At 44.1% G+C, this 17,034-nt stretch overlaps 1 protein-coding gene across 2 annotated transcripts; it reads left to right on the top strand.

The window, feature by feature from the left end:
* Positions 1–360: 360 nt before the first annotated feature.
* Positions 361–14,958, top strand: tcf20 (transcription factor 20). 2 transcript variants are annotated; one of them, XM_034893083.1, is made up of 6 exons: positions 361–885; positions 3,178–11,429; positions 11,543–11,636; positions 11,807–11,868; positions 12,561–12,663; positions 14,532–14,958. In XM_034893083.1, exons 2-6 carry the CDS (start codon positions 4,368–4,370, stop codon positions 14,561–14,563), a joined length of 7,353 nt encoding a protein of 2,450 aa, XP_034748974.1. In that variant the 5' UTR covers positions 361–885; positions 3,178–4,367; the 3' UTR covers positions 14,564–14,958. The 2 variants fall into 2 exon arrangements, with proteins under 2 accessions (XP_034748974.1, XP_034748975.1); XM_034893084.1 differs by having other exon boundaries at positions 362–885; positions 11,807–11,856; positions 12,563–12,663.
* The last annotated feature ends 2,076 nt before the right edge of the window (positions 14,959–17,034 follow it).

Here is a 17,034-nt window from a genome sequence, read left to right as displayed (position 1 = left end):
CAAATTGTCTTTTATCTGTTATTGACTCATTTCAGACATAACCTACCATTCCATTCAGCCCTGTCTCCTCTCCATATTGCCTTTGTACCCTGGTGCCTTCATTAAGGCTACCCATAATTCATTTTCACTGGAGATGAAATAAGAACAAAGGAGCTGTGATAAAACCCTGAGCCCAGACATGCAAAATTTGCATTTGCAATATTACTATAATCTTAGATTTTATGGTAGAAATAGGGGGGAATCAGCGGAATAGCAAAGGCTTCAGAGAGGGAGGGGAGGTGGAGGGATGTGATGGAGAGAGATGAGGGAGGGGGTGCAGGAATATGAGTGTGTATGCATTTTCAAGGCGGTCTTTCTGTTGCAAGAAAAAAAAAACAGTAGTCTAACAGGAAAACGAATAGCTCGAGCTACTGATGAAGGCATGCAAATGCAATTTAGTGACGGAAACGGAGGTTTGAGAGCTGTATGTGTTAGTAGAGGCTTGTTAGATGGCATGTGTTTCATTTTAGTTCGAGATAGGTGGAATCACCTAAGCGGTGTGTGAAAGAGGGAGAGATAGGCGAGGGAACAAGAGGGGAGGGGGCGGGGGTGTATGGACCTCACTGGCTACGGGACCTACAGGCACCCCGATTGTACTCTGCCTTCATCATTTTTGGAGGTGAGGACAAAAGAAAAAAGGGGAAATCGGAAGACAGGCCCGGGATCTGAGTGTCGTGACGGGCCCCCCGACTTCGCCGCCGCTGGTCGGGGTTGTCTGGACTCAAAAGGGTGAGGGAAAAGCGGCGGAGCAGTCGACTCGAGACTGGGGTTTCCTGCCACAGCAGCGGGATTGTCACAAAACAGCCTTTCACTCTTCGAGGGGCCTTGTATTGCTACGTTATTCAGGTATGCATTTAGAGTGTGTTAGCTAGCCCGTCTCTGTCTCTCACTGGCAAACATTAGCTCTGTTTATTCAAGGAAAATGTCAGGCTGCGTGATGATAATTTTCTGATGCAGTACCCACACCAGTTATTTATGCTAGCTAACCCGTTTACACACAGCCCCACTGAACGTCTGAGGGGGAAACATCTGCACCTAATCACCTCTCTTTTGTAGCTAAATGCTGCCTTGTTCCCCGTGCCTTTAGCCTGCTATAACTATCGTGTTGTGCACCTCCTCAAATGCTTGTAATACTGTAAACGCAAGGTTTGCTAGGATGCTAACTAGTGGTTGTAGCTTAGCTAACTATGCGGCTAACGTAACATCGCATATTTAATTTGCAGTGAGGTATTTTAGCTATAACGCTACCTAACAAAGCTAAAAGAGGCAGCACTACAAAGCTAATTGTAATGCGTAGACCTATTGGCTAATGTAACGTTAGCTACCATATAAAACTATATGGCACAAACGCCAGTGTTTGGTTTGATGACAATGTGATGAGACGACAAACCAACAAAATATGACAGTGCTGGCGATCATCATATGCAAAAAAATATTGTGTATAAGGAAGTCCAATGAGATGAAAAATATTGAGAAACCTGAAAATAATGAGTACAGCATCTAAAAAAGGAGAGATGTCATCTCATAATAATGACTAATCTTTTCAAAACGATGAGAAACTTTCTCCAAATGATGAGAAACTTTCTCTAAAAATGACTTGGTATGTCAAATGATGACTTTTTTGAAATACAGTCATTATTTAGAGATACTACAGTATGTCAGTATTTTGAGAAAGTCTCTAATTATTTTGAGATGCTAATTCATTGTGACTTTCAATATCTTTTTTTTTTCCATCACATTGGCGGAAATGAGCTTCCATGCATAAGCTTTTAACAATTAGGCAGCTATGGAATTGACTGACTTGCTGACAGACTGCATTGAGCAAGTTGTTATTAATGCTGCACTGTCTTGTGTATTGTGAATGCTGCTGCTTGGCCGTGCACAGTGAGCTGCTGTGATTAATTAGTAATCAAGGTATGCGCTAATAGACAGATTAAGATCGATAGTGTCCAACCAATTTTTCCAATTTTACACTCCATCACCCACGAGCTTTGACCATTAGATGCGACACTTAAAGATAAACCTGTATGAAGTGTGTTTGACTCAAAGGGATAACCAGTCTGTTTTGTAGCCATCCTGGTCCTGTTTTTTACCATGATTATTTAACTGCTCATTACTCTCTCCGCAGTGGAACAAAACAAAACATTACATTGGTCGTTCACACTAGTGATTGACACCCATATACTAATAGTTGTAATCGCTAACAGTGACAGCTTGTTATTGTGTGTCTTATTGGAAGTCGACATTTCCGTAACAAAAGTCACCCAAAGTTGTGTCTGGGCCGTTAACCATCTGACAGTGTATTTGAGGGAGACAATAGAGGCTTGTGTCACACATGGCAATTATGGATACTGACCTCATAAAGATGGCGCATGCCTTTTAATGATCACCCATAATCATTAAAGGTCATTAAAACAAGTTAAAAACATTAACGTTAATGGTCTTTGGTCTAATTTTAAAGAAGCAGGAGATTTGCTACCTTTGTCTTGGCTCCACAGGGTTGTTTGTTTACATGTGAAGTAGTGTTTGTGACTTGTCTATGTTACTTTGTTGCCTTAATTGCATGCTACTGCTTACCCACTTTTCTCTTCAGCAACTCTTCAGTTTGTTATCAGTCAGAAAAGACAGCGTAGGCATGTATTGTTAAAGCTCCAAACACAGTAAAGGCTGTAGCTTCAGAGCACAATAAAACAGGAGTGTTAATATGAGGCCAACAAGTCTTCTTAAGTTGAATGGACAGTATGTGCAACATGGAAGTAATGTTTACATTATTGTTGGTTTTGGTAAATGAAAAAAATTCCCTGTGGGAAATGCTGATGTAATCAGAAAGATCTGATGCTATATCAGCTCGTTTTCACAGTTTGTAAGTACAAAGGCTTCAAACTAATTCCATAAATGTTCATAGTTGCATTAATAAATATGTTGTAATAAAATGCTACTGCATTTTTTTTCTATTCTCAATTGAAACACAATATTAAACTACCCCCAAAAGCTTTCAGTTCAGTGTAATCGTTTGACCACTGTATATCTCTCTTTGTAACCATTCTAAACAACAGCTGGAGCACAAGGTATAGTACATACATGTCACCTTTTCATTATTGTGTGCTAATGTTTTTGATTCATCTTTTGTACTTGCAGAGTTGTGAAGGCTTGTGGTCACCAGCTCCTGGAAAAACGTATCTGCATGGAAATACTGAAGAGAGAGAGAGAAAATAGAAAACGGGAGCTTGAATAGACTGAACTTGAAGTGGAATAAATGGATTACCCTCCTTTTGGAAAATTGTTGCCATGGAACTAGGTAGAATAAAGTGATGGTTGACAGAAAGAAACAAAGGTAAGACAGCTACATGCTGAAGATACAGGAGAGGACCAAGTAGAATCTGAAGGAAAGAACAATTACTAAATAGGGACCAGAGACTTCTACAGTATGAATTAATGCATGCCGTAGCAAAAAAAAAGAAGACCGTATTTGAAAGGGAATGACCAAGAAAAAGAACATCTCAAAGTGTATAACTCTCTGCATCCAAGAGCTGATGAGAATATCAATGGAGTGTTTGCTTCTGGGAGTGTTTAATGATGGTCTGTATTTAGACCTCTTGATTCCAGTTATTGCGGTTTTGGTCTCACACAGGTGTGAGTCAGGTCCCGGCAAACATATTGACAAACTGTTTGTTGCCGATTGTTGGGACAGAACACATTCTCAATGATTTTATTGAGATTTCTTTGCACAAAACACAATTCAATCCTAACGTAGCTCTGTCCGCTTGAGCTGTAATTATAGTGGAGCATATACATGTAAAGACATCTCTTGTGGTGGTGTGTCAGACATCCATGATATCATTGCCTGCTCGGTGCCAAACTGCTTCAGCTTCATGGAAAGGACTGCACAGTTTTAGTCTTGTATTTTTATGCCATAGAAACCTGCTTCTCTACAAATATCTTTTTATTTTGAAAATTCCTTTTTTTCAAGACCCAACTGTAAAGTTAACCTTTTTTTTTTCTTTCTTTAAATGTGAAAACAACCAAACCACGATCACATTGAAGAAGTAAGACTTTTACCATTTGGCCTTTTCTTATATTGATAAAGCGTAGTCTGTTCAAGTGCCCCACCCACTTTCTGTTAAGAAAAAACAAAAAATAACATCTGCGATATATATTCCTCGGCTTGAACTCTTTTTCAAAGCATTTCCTTGTTTTACTGCCAGGCCATATTCTCTCTCTGTGTCATTCATGGTTACTGCCGTAAGCCTTCCAGTTTCTGATCAGAAGCATTCCCTGGTATAGACACTGACAGACAGTTCCGTTATTAATCCAAACTTGGGAAAACAATGCAGAATTTTTCTAACAGCCCAGTTCCCCCTTCTCTCCCCCCGGGGTTCAGTGGGAGGGCTGTAGGGGGAACGCCATATCCCCCTCAGCCAACAGACCCTCAGATCTCCCCACGGATGACAGATGAATACGCAGGGATGCAACAGCAGAGCCTGCACAGAAGCCATCACCACCCCAGTCAAGCCAGTCACATGCTTGCTTACAGTGCTAGAAACAGAGGGGCAGTGGAGGCACCGCCAACACAGAGTAACATTCACAGCGGCAACACTAACAACCCTTACAGGAAGGACGCCATGGATTATTATTTTTCAATGGGTGGAAAGGACAGGCACAGAAGGGGGGGCATGGCTTATGGGGCAGGATTTGGGTACCCTAATATTGATGGACATATACCTCACCAGTACCGGCATGCTGGATCTGGCTCTGCACCAGCATCTGGCCTGATGTCACCATATCCAGTAGACTATGGCCCCAGTGCTGGTTCAGGTGGAGGTGCTGGTGCTGGAGTGTTTTCTCCTTCTCATCAGTACAATATGAGTCAGAATGCTGCAATGCAGTCCGTGCCAGGTTCTCAGATGCAGCACCGCCGGCTTGGGCAAACCTTCCCCGCTGTCCACCACGGACAGCAGCATAGAAGCTATCCACATTCTGGGCACAGAATGACCCCTCAGTACCCGCACTACTCCCCACAGGGTGGAGCATCCACAGGGTCATCAGGAATGTACAGCCCCCCTCCACAGAGATATCTTGACGGGGCTGCTAGCACCGGGTTCGATCCCAAAGTCAACAGTTCTCCCAGTGTCAACTCCAGTTCAAACTCAGTCTCCAGTTCAGTTGCTGCTAACAATGTGGGGCCAATGGAGAATGTTCAACAGAGTTACCATGCTTCAAACTATCATGGATATTCCCAACAGACACTTTCACTTCACAAGCAAGCTACACTACAGCACCGCAACTCACAGCACAATTTAGGGGTCGGTTATGACAACTCGCTCAAGATGCAGCACCAGGGCCCATCTCCAGGCTCTGTATATGCTAAACATCATCAAGCCTCCAATCCCAGTACACCTCTAGCAGCATCTCAAGAAATAACCAAATCCCCAATGCATCCCAATGCTCAACAGACCCAAATTAACCAAAACTTTAGCCCAATATCCAACCCCTCGCCTGCTGCCTCCGCAGTGCATTCCCCCAGTTGTAGCTCCTCTCCCTCCCCTTTGATGGGTGTCTCAGATGTACACGGAAACCCCTCAGGTTATGGTCTTTCACATCCTCCTACATCAAACCCCCGAAGTAGCCACGGTCAAGGTAGATTACTGCAGACCATGCCACAGTTAAGTCCCACCCCCAACTCAAATAGCAGCATCAGTAGTTGTGGTAGCAGTGGCAGTCATAAAGCTCACAGCATGAGTGCAGTTGGAGGGAGCAATCTTCCTCCGACTGGCCGCAACAAATTGGGTCCAGGCACAGGAATTGGATCCCGAGAGGACAGCTCCTCTATTTATTCATCCTCTCCACTAGACAAAATGCAGGATGCTGGCTTGAATAGTCTTAATGCCTTGAGCTCGCAAGTAGCCAATCTACCAAACACAGTACAGCACATGCTCCTCACAGACTCTGTGCTTTCCCAGAAGAAGGTGAAAGAGTTGGGGCAGATGCAGCAGACCACACATGGCGTGTCTCCATCACAACCAAGGAGTCGAAATGCAAGTGCAGCATCAAGCACTAGCACAGTTAAAAATGGAAGTGCACTGGGCATTGGTGATGGTGCCAGTTTAGATGCTGGTGCAGATGAAGACTCCTCATTGATGTCAGTTTGTGGCTCATCAGGGACCAAGGTGGAGCGTGAGGAGACATTTTCTGAAGGGGAACATAGGAGAGTGAGGCAAATGAGTGGTGCAAGCAGTGGATCGGAACCAACTGGTTCTCACGCTCCCTGTCAGAGTCAAACACTGACTGGGCAAGCATCAGCTGTAAAAGCAGTCACTTCTGATTCACCGTCAAAAGAAGAAAATGTTTCCAAAACAAAAGCAAATGAAGCTCAGATTCCCTCTTCATCTCCATCCTTTGGATGCCACTCATCAGAGACTGGCCCAACGTTGCATTCAACACCTCCAGTTTCCTCATCCCCTTCTAGTATTCCTCCTCCTCAGCCAAATTGTGTCTCAGAGTCTGGTCTAACTCATAATGACCACAGAGTTGGTCACAAGAGGACATCAGAAATTGAAGTGAAAAATGAAAGTGAAAGAGCAATGGACAACACAGAGAAAGGCAGTAGCCAAACGCAGCGTGATGGAGAAGTAAACTCACAAAATTGTCAGGACAAAGAAAACCGGTTGCACGCTGCACCCAGATTACACAATAATGAGAAGGAAGAAAAACACACATCTGAGGAACAGCAGAGTGCCAGTAGTGTTGGTGTGATTGTTTCAGCTCGGTCTGAGGGAAGTCACACTGGAAAAAGCAAGCATCCCCAAGACAACTGTAAAGAAGAGAAACACTCCTTAAGAGAGTCCATTAGTCATAATGGGGAGGAAGGTGTAGATTTGAGTTTATATTCCTCCCTTCACCAGAAATCTAATTTTGGACGGCCTCAAAATCCCCCTCAGTCTGGACCACATAAATATGGATACCCAGAATCAACATATGGCTCAGATTTGTCAATGAAAAATAGAGGAAGGGCTGGCCCAGCCGGTGTTATGGACTCAAATTCCAGATACTTAGGGTACCAACAGTCACAAGCTGGTTATGGCCCTGTGCATCCAAAATATGCTGGTTCTGTAGCAGAGGCTTTGGTGAAGAGAGGGCAAGCAGCAGGAGCTAAAGGTCATGAGGATATTTCCCAGCCATTTCCGAGCCTTTTACAAGAGGTTCTTCAAGGTTACAATTTAGATAGGCGTTATGGCAGACCAGAGCAGGCCTTTCCTGCCCATCTCCAAGTTCAACAACCGTTTCAAACAAGACACCCGTATGGCATAACTGAGGTTTCGGCTCATTCTGGACAAATGGGTAGCTCTGGAAAGCCCCCACATCCAAACCAGAGGCATGGAAGAGACCCTGATTTTAACACAGATGCTCAGTTGTCAGTGAAGTCCGAAGTGTCCATTACTAAGATAATGCCAAATGCTGACAAAACTGAAATGGGTGTGTCCCAGAGCCATTTAACGCAGGCTACAGATTCTCATCAACCCCCGACAAAACATATCAACTTAGCTGACTATTCTCTACCACAGAGAAAAGTGTTATCTAATGTGTCCACTCCATCCTCGGCTGTGCAGGAGCTCCTTTTGCAAGAGCCAGAGCCACTAACGGGCACCATTGGTCAAACTGATTCTCAAAAATCATCAGGCTCTATATTAGCCCCATCAGAGCGGCGCTCCGTCATTTGTGATGTGTCGCCAAACCGACGCAGCACACCAGAGAGGGACAGGGAATGTGACCGAGACAGGGAGTGGGAGAAAAGTCAGAGTGGAGCCTCTGTTATACAACAGCCATTTTCCTCTCCACCAACAGCCAATAATCTGAGTAAAAAGGATATTGCAGAGAAACATGTAGTGAAAATGGAAACAACGTCAAGAGACGCTGGCCCAGATGCTGCAAATTTACAAACCGATCAGCATGGCAGTGGTGGAGCTAATGAGGCTGATATAGAGTATCATTCCAAGTCTGTTCATTCATCAGTTGTAATGATTGCTGACCCCTACAAGCGAGGTAATGTTGATATTCCACCCTTGCCTTCTCATCCTTTGAGCACTAACCCCTTATCTTCACCTTCAAGGCACCAGTCCTATCTTCATGGTGTTGATTTATCAACTGGCAGTGGGAGCGCGTTTCCTGCATATCGATTTGGAGATGCAAGAGAAGGCAATATAATGCCACGCAGTAACCCCCATTTTCCCTCCCACCATCCATACCACAATTTATCCCCCCAGACTCAAGCCACAAACAAGCTTCAAATGTATCCTCACCCTCGTGGTCCCCCTCATCACCCCCATGACATGAATGATTGGGTAAAAGCAATGAACAGGCCATCAAAGGAGATGATGATGCAGCCTGGTTCTTCTCCAGGAAGACACAAAGTCAGCCAATCAGAACAGAGACAAAGAATGACCTCACAAACTGACATGCCCGGTGAACAACACGCAACCAAAATGTCCCTCCATCATCAAGGCGCTTTCTTCGATTTGAAAATGTGGGAGTCAACCCACTCTGGAAGAGAAGGCTCTACGATGATAGAAGGAGACTCCTTCTACAGAACACAACCTCCTGCTCCTGTAGCTTCACACGTCCCCGTTCCACCACAAAACCAAAATGCTGCTGAACCCGAGGTCTCCAGAGGAGCCGCAATGGAAGCCAGACTTCCCTGCCCACCTCCACCACCCAGCTCCACTAAGCCTTCTGCTGACATGAACTCCACTCAGCCACAACAGGTGCAGCGTCAGAGTAAAGCTGGGGGTTCTGGAGACACAAATCCACTAATGTTGCGGAGGAGAGTTCGTTCTTTTATCTCTCCTATACCCGCCAAAAGGCAACTCCAGGCTGCCACAAATTTACATCACTCCCCTGGGGCTCAGTCTGAGTCTAGCCATCACAACGAAGATGACTCATCCAGTTCAGATATCCCATGTCCGAGGCTCTCTTCCCCTCTGCCCGGAGAGAATACCTATTTACACCCTCTATCTCCATCAAGTGGTAATACCAAGGCTTTGCCTCCCAGGAAGGGACGAGGTTTAAAACTTGAGGCAATAGTGCAGAAAATCACACCAAATATTAAAAAGCCAGCAGGCCATGTTGATGATGACTCAAATCATTACCCAGGCTTCTCTCACTCAGAAATACCAGCATTTAATGATTCACAGGACCAAGACTTGACGCATTTCCCTAGGGTTGCAGGAGGGGATGATAGTTACATGGATGAAAGTCACTCGTTAAACGACATGATTCCCTTCAGAGGAGTTGATGAGACTGGGCCTTTACCTCCATCTGCCTACCCATGTGATCCTCATCAGACGTCCCAAACCCTAAAACCAGACTTTGACTTTGGATTAGGAGCCGCTGTGGCATCAGCATCTGGTGACAAGGAGGATTTTACCTTGCTCGGACCTTTGCCCCCTCCTCCACCTCTTCCCCGCCCAGTCCAGGGTTCCCCACCGCCATCTTCATCCGCCTTGTCGGACATTCAACATTTCACCAACACTTACCAGCAGCTTGAGACAAGAAGGGGAGAGCAGTCTGCTGCTACCCTTCTTCGGCAGAAACTTCAAGAATCTGGCATGGGGTTTGACGATTACCCAGGCAGTGACTACTATGGTGCCACCCCACCCCACCATAGTCAAGGACACATGCTGAATAGGCAACATCAGATGTCCTCTGGTAGGTCCAGTCTGTCACCACAAGATTCTAAACTATCAGAGAGTTCAGTGCCTAAAGGCTATTTTCCGTCTGGCAAGAAGAAGGGCAGGCCCGTAGGGAGTGTGAATAAACAAAAACGGGCCCAGAACCAGGCCCAGACACAGGCCCAGACACAGGGGCAGGGCCCGCTTCAAGCCCAGGCTCAGAGCAACACTCAGAGTGCTCCTGCGGCTCCAGCCACTCCAACAGCTGGTGCCACAACCCCAGACTTGGTGCTGACAACCAGCAGCTCACCACCACCTGCAGCAGCACCCCTGCCAGACAATAAAAACACTCCCCCACTGACCCCACCCATTTTAACCCAGATAGTAAAAGTGGATGTCGAGAGTGAAGACACACCGCCAGAGATCGAGGTCAAACCTGTGCGAAGGAGACGCAAAGGTGTGAAAGATGAAGATGGGTCACTGCAAGCCAGAGGACGACAGAGAAGGAGAAGGAGAGGAGCAGCACCGACGGCACCACCAGGGGCCAAAGACTACCCAGATACACCTTTAGGGGCAGGAGGGAGCCCTGGCACAAATAGAGTATTTATAGATCCTAATAGAAAGGGCCCGTTTGTTCCACACATTCATGTGGAGAACAAAGTACCAGAGATTGGGGCAGTGTGCACCATTGTAAATGCAGGCGGGAGTGGAATTGATTCTCTCCTGACCTCATCTCTTTCCTCCCAGTTGTCTAGGAGAGACAGAGACTCAGAGAAAGGCGAGACAGACGAGGTGGAAACTACGCTACAGTCAGGAAAAGCACTTCCTTCATCTGGCTATGTTGTATCAGGCCCCGTGATTACAGAGACCAATCACTCTGGCCGCCTGCTTTGCTGCCTGTGTCAGAAATGGGCAAATTACAAGCACCTTGGAGATCTCTACGGACCTTTCTATCCAGCTGAATATGCCGCAAAGCTCCCCAAGAACCAGCCCCAAGTCCGACAATGTCCAGCGACAACAGGCACAAATAAAATGGGACCAAATTTAGACAATAGCGCAAATGCTTTGAGCGCCATCCAAGACATGCAAACAAGAGATACTCAGTTTACCAAGCCCCCAACTGAGAGTGACTATGCCATCAGCCTTGATTCAAACCCAATACCTCTCACCATGACAGCCAGAACTGCCCCCACAGCTGGTAGAGAGGAAATGATGATGCACATGACTGGCAAGTTCAGCAACAGTGCCTCCTCTTCCTCCTCCTCTTCCTTCTCGTCTTACACCAGTAAAACAACATCTCTAACCTGGGACATGAGTCTAGACATCCGGCCTATCCCTGAGCTTAAGAGAGAGCCAGACCTCGAGATGGACCAGCAACAGCCGCAAATCCAGCAACAGCTGCAGCCGTCAAAAGAAGAAGCCCAACAACGACCCCAACACAGAAAGCTGACCTCGCACCCCCGCTTTAAAAGGAGGCACAAATCTAGTGACGATTCCCCCAGAATGGTGCCATCCAACAGTAAGGCGTCCCTGCCCTTTCAGCCCCCTCCGCCTGCCTTGGACTCCCTGGGACCCTTGGCACAACTCGCCCAGCTGCCTCAGATGCCCATGGACCCGGAGGAGCTGTGGGTCCACGAAGGATGCATAGTATGGACCAGTGGAGTGTATCTTGTCAATGGGAGACTGTATGGCCTGCAGGAGGCACTAGATGGTGCCAGAGAAACAGTGAGTGTCCTCTGTTTCTTTTTCTTTCTTTTTTTTCAGATATTGACTTTTACCGTTTCAAAGACATAAGACATGCTTTTATTGATTTTTATTGCCATTCTGTCTCTGCTCAGTCCTGCTCGTACTGTGAGATGGTTGGCTCAACCCTGGGCTGCTACAGTAAAGGCTGTACACTTCGCTACCACTACCTGTGCGCTATTGAAGCAGGTAAGTGAATATGTTGAAAACAGGTACGGTGTAAAATAATGAAATCATGTAAGGTTCTGTTGCCCAATAATGGAATTTTGTGTCCGTTTTACACAAAAACATTTTTTTTACTGTAAGAGGGCTGTGTTCAAATACCTGTCACGTACCAATATTCTCTGTCCCTCTAACAGATTGCTCTCTAAACGAGGACAACTTCTCACTGCGGTGTCCGAAGCACAAGGTAAAGAAGGAGATATTGTTCTATATTATTTGTAAAAAAACAAAAAAACACATAGGTTCCACATTATGCCCACAAGATGAGAAACCAATACAACGGGAGACAACTACTGGTATAGGTTTGTATATGCCTCTCTCTCTCTCTCTCTCTCTCTCTCTGGAGCATGCAGGACGTGATGCGGGTTACACCGTCTCACGTTTCCGGTTTGTAATTTGGTCATAAACAACCGAGTCTCTTGTCGTTTCTTGTCTTTGTCTTGTCGATTTCCGTATCTGCCCTCTCCAACAGAAGTTCCTGCTTCTAGTCTTCTCTTCATTTAGACATTTGCGTCTTTGTGGCGTCTTCGTCTTCATCCTAGTCGTTTGTGTACTCCGGGTAGCGCCAGCCGAAACATCAACATGCCCACTCGCTCGCTGAATTTTCTGGAAGATTGGGCTCAATCAGACATCACACAGAGAGGGAGCTAAATGTTTAGGAAGCAGCAGCCCAGACCCAGAAGTGCTGCACAATATTCAAAATACATGTTTAAATGTCTTTCTTCTTTTTTTCTTTTTTTTTTTTGTACAATGGAATATATATTGTAAATAGGAATAGACATCCGTATTCCTCACCAACCACTCTCTGTTTCTTCATAATTTCTTTGAGTCGCTTTCATCCTCATCTCTCTCTCTCTCTCTCTCTCTCTCTCTCTCTCTCTCTCTCTCCTTAGTTCACCCAGAGCATCCGGCCAGCCAAGACAGTGTACCTGGAGCAGTCGGAGAGAGGCTGAGAGAAACGCAGAAGATGAAGAGACACAAGAGTCTAGGAGCTGTAAGTTTAGATGTGTGTGTGTGTGTGTGTGTGTGTGTGTGTGTGTGTGTGTGTCATAGTCTAAAAAGGTTGGGTGTTCTTGTAAACACATCCCCCCCCTTTCCAAACATATGTTTATTATTATTTAGTCGTTTCAAAAAAAGTTGGAAAGGCTTTCCAAAGTGGGAACTAGTGGACCAGAATGCTGCATCCATAAAAAAAAAATCAAGTAGATTGAAAAAACCTTCCCTCATTGTGTAACGTGATATAGTGCTGTTCTGCAGCCAACCGACCCCACCTTTTATCATTTGCATCTGGGGAAACATTATTTGGTGGGAGACTGGTTTCTCATTAATGAGCCTTCAGTCAATGGGCACCAGTTGCTTGCCTCAGGGCAACAAATGTAAACCTTTTTACCTACAATTTTAATTTCATACAGCAATACATTAGTTACTCTACTCTTTGTTGGCTGGATCTTGGAAAAAACTTCCTCCTGCTCTCACACTCCCCACCTCACATTAGTAATTACTGCTGCCTTTATCTACCTCGCCCTCACTTTTATTCAGCCTGTTCTCATAGAAACTAAACACACACCGTATTTCTCATTTTATTTCTCTTTCTGTGTGCCAGCCGAATGCTGATAGCATGCTAAAGATTTAACAACTTCTTCCCTTTACTTCATCACGTTTTTACAAATAAATTTCCTACTATAACCAATCACATAGCAGTAGATACCCTGATCTGGGTGAAGCTCACCTGCTATAGTTGGTTTGATTTATGAAAAGGACGCTAAATTAGATTTTTTTTCTTTTCTTTTTCTGACCGATCACTCCGTTAACCAACAAGTAGTTAACGACGTCCCAGTCCAGCCGTCCAGGACGCTCGGACATACTTCATTGCGTTTCACGTCTGCGGACACATGCGGACTTGCCGGAGCTGTTGCACCGCCAAGACTTTCAATTTATTGTTGTGGACACATGCCGCCACTTCCCTACACTGGAACCCTTTGGGCATCCATTCAACCGAGACGAGTCCACAGCTGTCTGAACTAGGGCTGGATACTGAATCCAATACCTTTTTTTTTTTTGAGTATTGAAAATTACCTCATCATTCAATACCTGGTTTCAATACCTAAGGAGTATATCTCATCAGCATTAGTGAGCCAATGCAGCTTGCTTCTACCAGCATCTAATAATGCCTAGGTTTTATTTATTTCTGTGCTCGACTTCCTGTCCCACACTATTGCTGCAGAGCTCTGTGTATCTGCAACTCTGGAGCTGGGACAAAGTTGGTGGAAATACACACATTGACTTTAATGGAAACCTAATGACTCCGCCGTTGTTCCGGAGCGGATCCGCATCCCTTCGCACCCGGTGGAAATTGGGGGTCAGGCGTCTCACAGTGGGGACATTGTAACGTATCGCCCTGGCCACATCTGCTGTCCTCATGCCTCCTTGCACCAGGCCTAAGGCACGTTCACGCAGATTAGCAGGGACCCTGGGCGTCTTTCTTTTGGTCTCTTTACTTTCCTAATTTTCTTTAACTGTGACCTTAATTGCCTGCCGCCCTTAAGCTGTTATTGTCTTTTTGACCGTTCAACAGGTACATGTTCATTAATAATTAATGCTTCATTGAACAAGCATGGAGAACATTTTCTAAACCCTTTACAATGAAGTTGTAAGTTACTTTTTGATTTGATTTTTTTAAAAGTATCTTTTAAAATGCAGTGTCCTGATAAGGGGCATTTTGTTTGTTTGTTTTTTGCTGAGTTGATAATAATTTTGAGGAGGTGACGCATTGTGATATTGAATGGATTTTAATCGTTTACACCAGTGAAGGTTCACACCCCTAATACTGACCTCAACCTGTTTGTGTTTTCCCTTTCCTAGGTGACTTTGGACAATATAAGACTGAGAAATGAGACTTGTTTGCAAAGCTGCCCCAAATGTGAACGGACAGGACTGTGACGGAGAACAACAAAAGGGAATGTACCATTTCTCAACAGGAATCAGCATTATTTACAGTAAAGACAATGGAGAAAAGAAACCCTTTTCTTTCTTTCTTTTTTTTCCTAAGAGAATTGTTGCTCTTTACTTAAAAGCAGAAAAAGAAAAAACCTGGACATGCAACATAGAGGAACGGAGCTACAGGTAAAAGAAAAAAAAACACAAAGATCGATGTGGGATAAAATGAGACGTCAAATCTGACGGAGGAACTAAAGGATCTTTTCTGTGGAGAACAAAAGAACAAACTTCCTCTCTAGGCTTGATTTGATTTTCCTCCGACACCCTTAACGTGTAAATCTCTTGCTTATCATCATCTGTATTATCATTTACCTGTGTTTTTAGCTGGGTTTTTTTGGTGGCTTTGAAGAGGCGTATTGGGAGCAAGTTGGTTGTCGAACCGAGACAAGATGAGGAGAGAATGTTGTATCTCGCAAGCAGTATTTTTATTTTATGATGTAAGGATGACCATAGTTCTTATTTTAGTCCTCATTATTATTTTGTATCCTCATCCGTATTTACTCATGAAAATGAAATGGATGTATCTCACTTTATATTGAGTCAACCCATGAATTGGATTTTATATTTTTTTGCTTTCATTCCTGGAGAGGGAGGAGCCAGAGTGGTGATGTCTGGAATGTCAGGGTCGAGTTTGCCACAAAGACATTATTGCCTTGGAGAACGGACATCTGTTGCCTTTCAAAAGTCGTGTGTGTGTGTGTGTGTGTGTGTGTGTGTGTGTGTGTGTGTGTGTGTGTGTGTGTGTGTGTGTGTGTGTGTGTGTGTGTGTGTGTGTGTGTGTGTGTGTGTGTGTGTGTGTGTGTGTGTGTGTGTGTGTGTGTGTGTGTGTGTGTGTGTGTGTGTGTGTGTGTGTGAGAGTGAGAAAGAGAGAAACTGAAAAAAATGCTGATATCTGGGGCTTTGATTCCATTTTTGGTCCTTTTTGAAAAGTGTTCTTATTTTTCATCACGGGGTTTTTACGGTACAGATAGTATTCATGAGAAATCCGATGGACACAAGCTTATTTTTTAAGTACAAATGTTCGTAATGTGCAAAAAGAAGGACTGAGCCTTGTAAGAGGAGGAAATAACACTATGAACTAATGCGTGTCCGCCATCTTTAACCATGCTTACAGAAAAAAGATGAAGAGGACACTGACGCGTTTTCGTTGTTTGTTGAACTGTGTACTGTGTGCACCAGTGCTACATAGGAAGTCTCGTTTGACTGACAGGTGTCAGTTGTTCAATGATAAAAACTTCTATTTCTTTGGAAACTGGAACCTTTTGGAGTAGGGTGTCATATGAACAGCTGTGATAGGCCAACCATACTGGCCAATGGGGAGTAAGCCTTACCAAGTACTTCTGAATGATTTTATTCTTTAGTGACACAGCAGCGATTTGATCGGGAGATGCAAAATCCATTCAAAAGAAGCATTGCCATAAAATTTAAAAAGTGAGTCGTACATGGTGTTGTCTTTATCATTTTTTTAATTGTTTTTCTTGTAAAAAAAAAAAAAAAAAAAAAAAGTCAAGCTGAGAAGACCATGCTGTAATAGAAACCTGTCAATATGTATATGAATTATGAATACACTTAAAAAATGCTTCAAGTACGCTCCTCTTCTTATTTCTGAATGTTTTTTGCTCACCTTTTGTCTAACTGATAAAACCACAGGTTTCAGTTTTCATCTGACATTTCTTTGCCCCGTTTTCTTTACCATGTTCACCACTTTACTTCTTTCTGCCTTTTCAGACGAAGGGGAGTGCATAAGTCATAACCATTCTGTCTTTCTGGCTGTCTTTAGAAGACTGGTTCTGAATGCACTCTGGCGTCTAGAACATGCTTCAGTGTAAAAATATAAAACTAAAACGTCTGATTTAGCGGAGGTAAAAGTTGAAATAATGTACATGTTAAAATGCAATGGTTATGGAATATGAAAGCAAGTGTGGTATTTATATATTCGGGTAAAGTTAGTGCGTTTTTTTTTCTTGGCATCATGCTATACTGAACAAAATGAACATGCTTGTTTTTGCCGCCATTTTTCATGAGCTGATCTCAAAGGTCGAAGACTTTTTTGAAAAAGAATTTGTAGAAGTGAAAAACAAATCTTAGCGTTGAACGCTGCTGACAGTAGGACAGTGATTCTTACACGGTTAGATCGCTCCAAAGAGACGCCCCTCTGTTTCAATGCACAGCTGTGTTCAGAATAACAGCAGTGTGTTTAAAAAAAAGAAGTAAATGATGCTCAGAATACTTAGAATAGCTTTTAATTCCATAATACCAATGCATTGGGAACACTGCACATTTAATTCCAAATCAAAACATGACCAAAATTGATCTGATTGTTCTACCTTTTAGAGAAAGTGAAGAAAAAGAATTATTAGGCTGTTTT

Source organism: Etheostoma cragini, chromosome 15, assembly GCF_013103735.1.
Source record: "Etheostoma cragini isolate CJK2018 chromosome 15, CSU_Ecrag_1.0, whole genome shotgun sequence".
NCBI classification, from domain to species: Eukaryota; Metazoa; Chordata; class Actinopteri; order Perciformes; family Percidae; genus Etheostoma; species Etheostoma cragini.
Note: the sequence above shows the minus strand (reverse complement) of the source record. Positions and strands in the feature narration are given on the sequence as shown.

Bases quoted from the DNA above. Each gene is read 5' to 3' on its own strand.
- tcf20 (XM_034893083.1), top strand. From the start codon at position 4,368: ATGCAGAATTTTTCTAACAGCCCAGTTCCCCCTTCTCTCCCCCCGGGG. The intron at 11,430-11,542 runs GTGAGTGTCCTC...GTCTCTGCTCAG, and splicing joins TAGATGGTGCCAGAGAAACA to TCCTGCTCGTACTGTGAGAT. The intron at 11,869-12,560 runs ATATTGTTCTAT...CTCTCTCTCCTT, and splicing joins AGCACAAGGTAAAGAAGGAG to AGTTCACCCAGAGCATCCGG.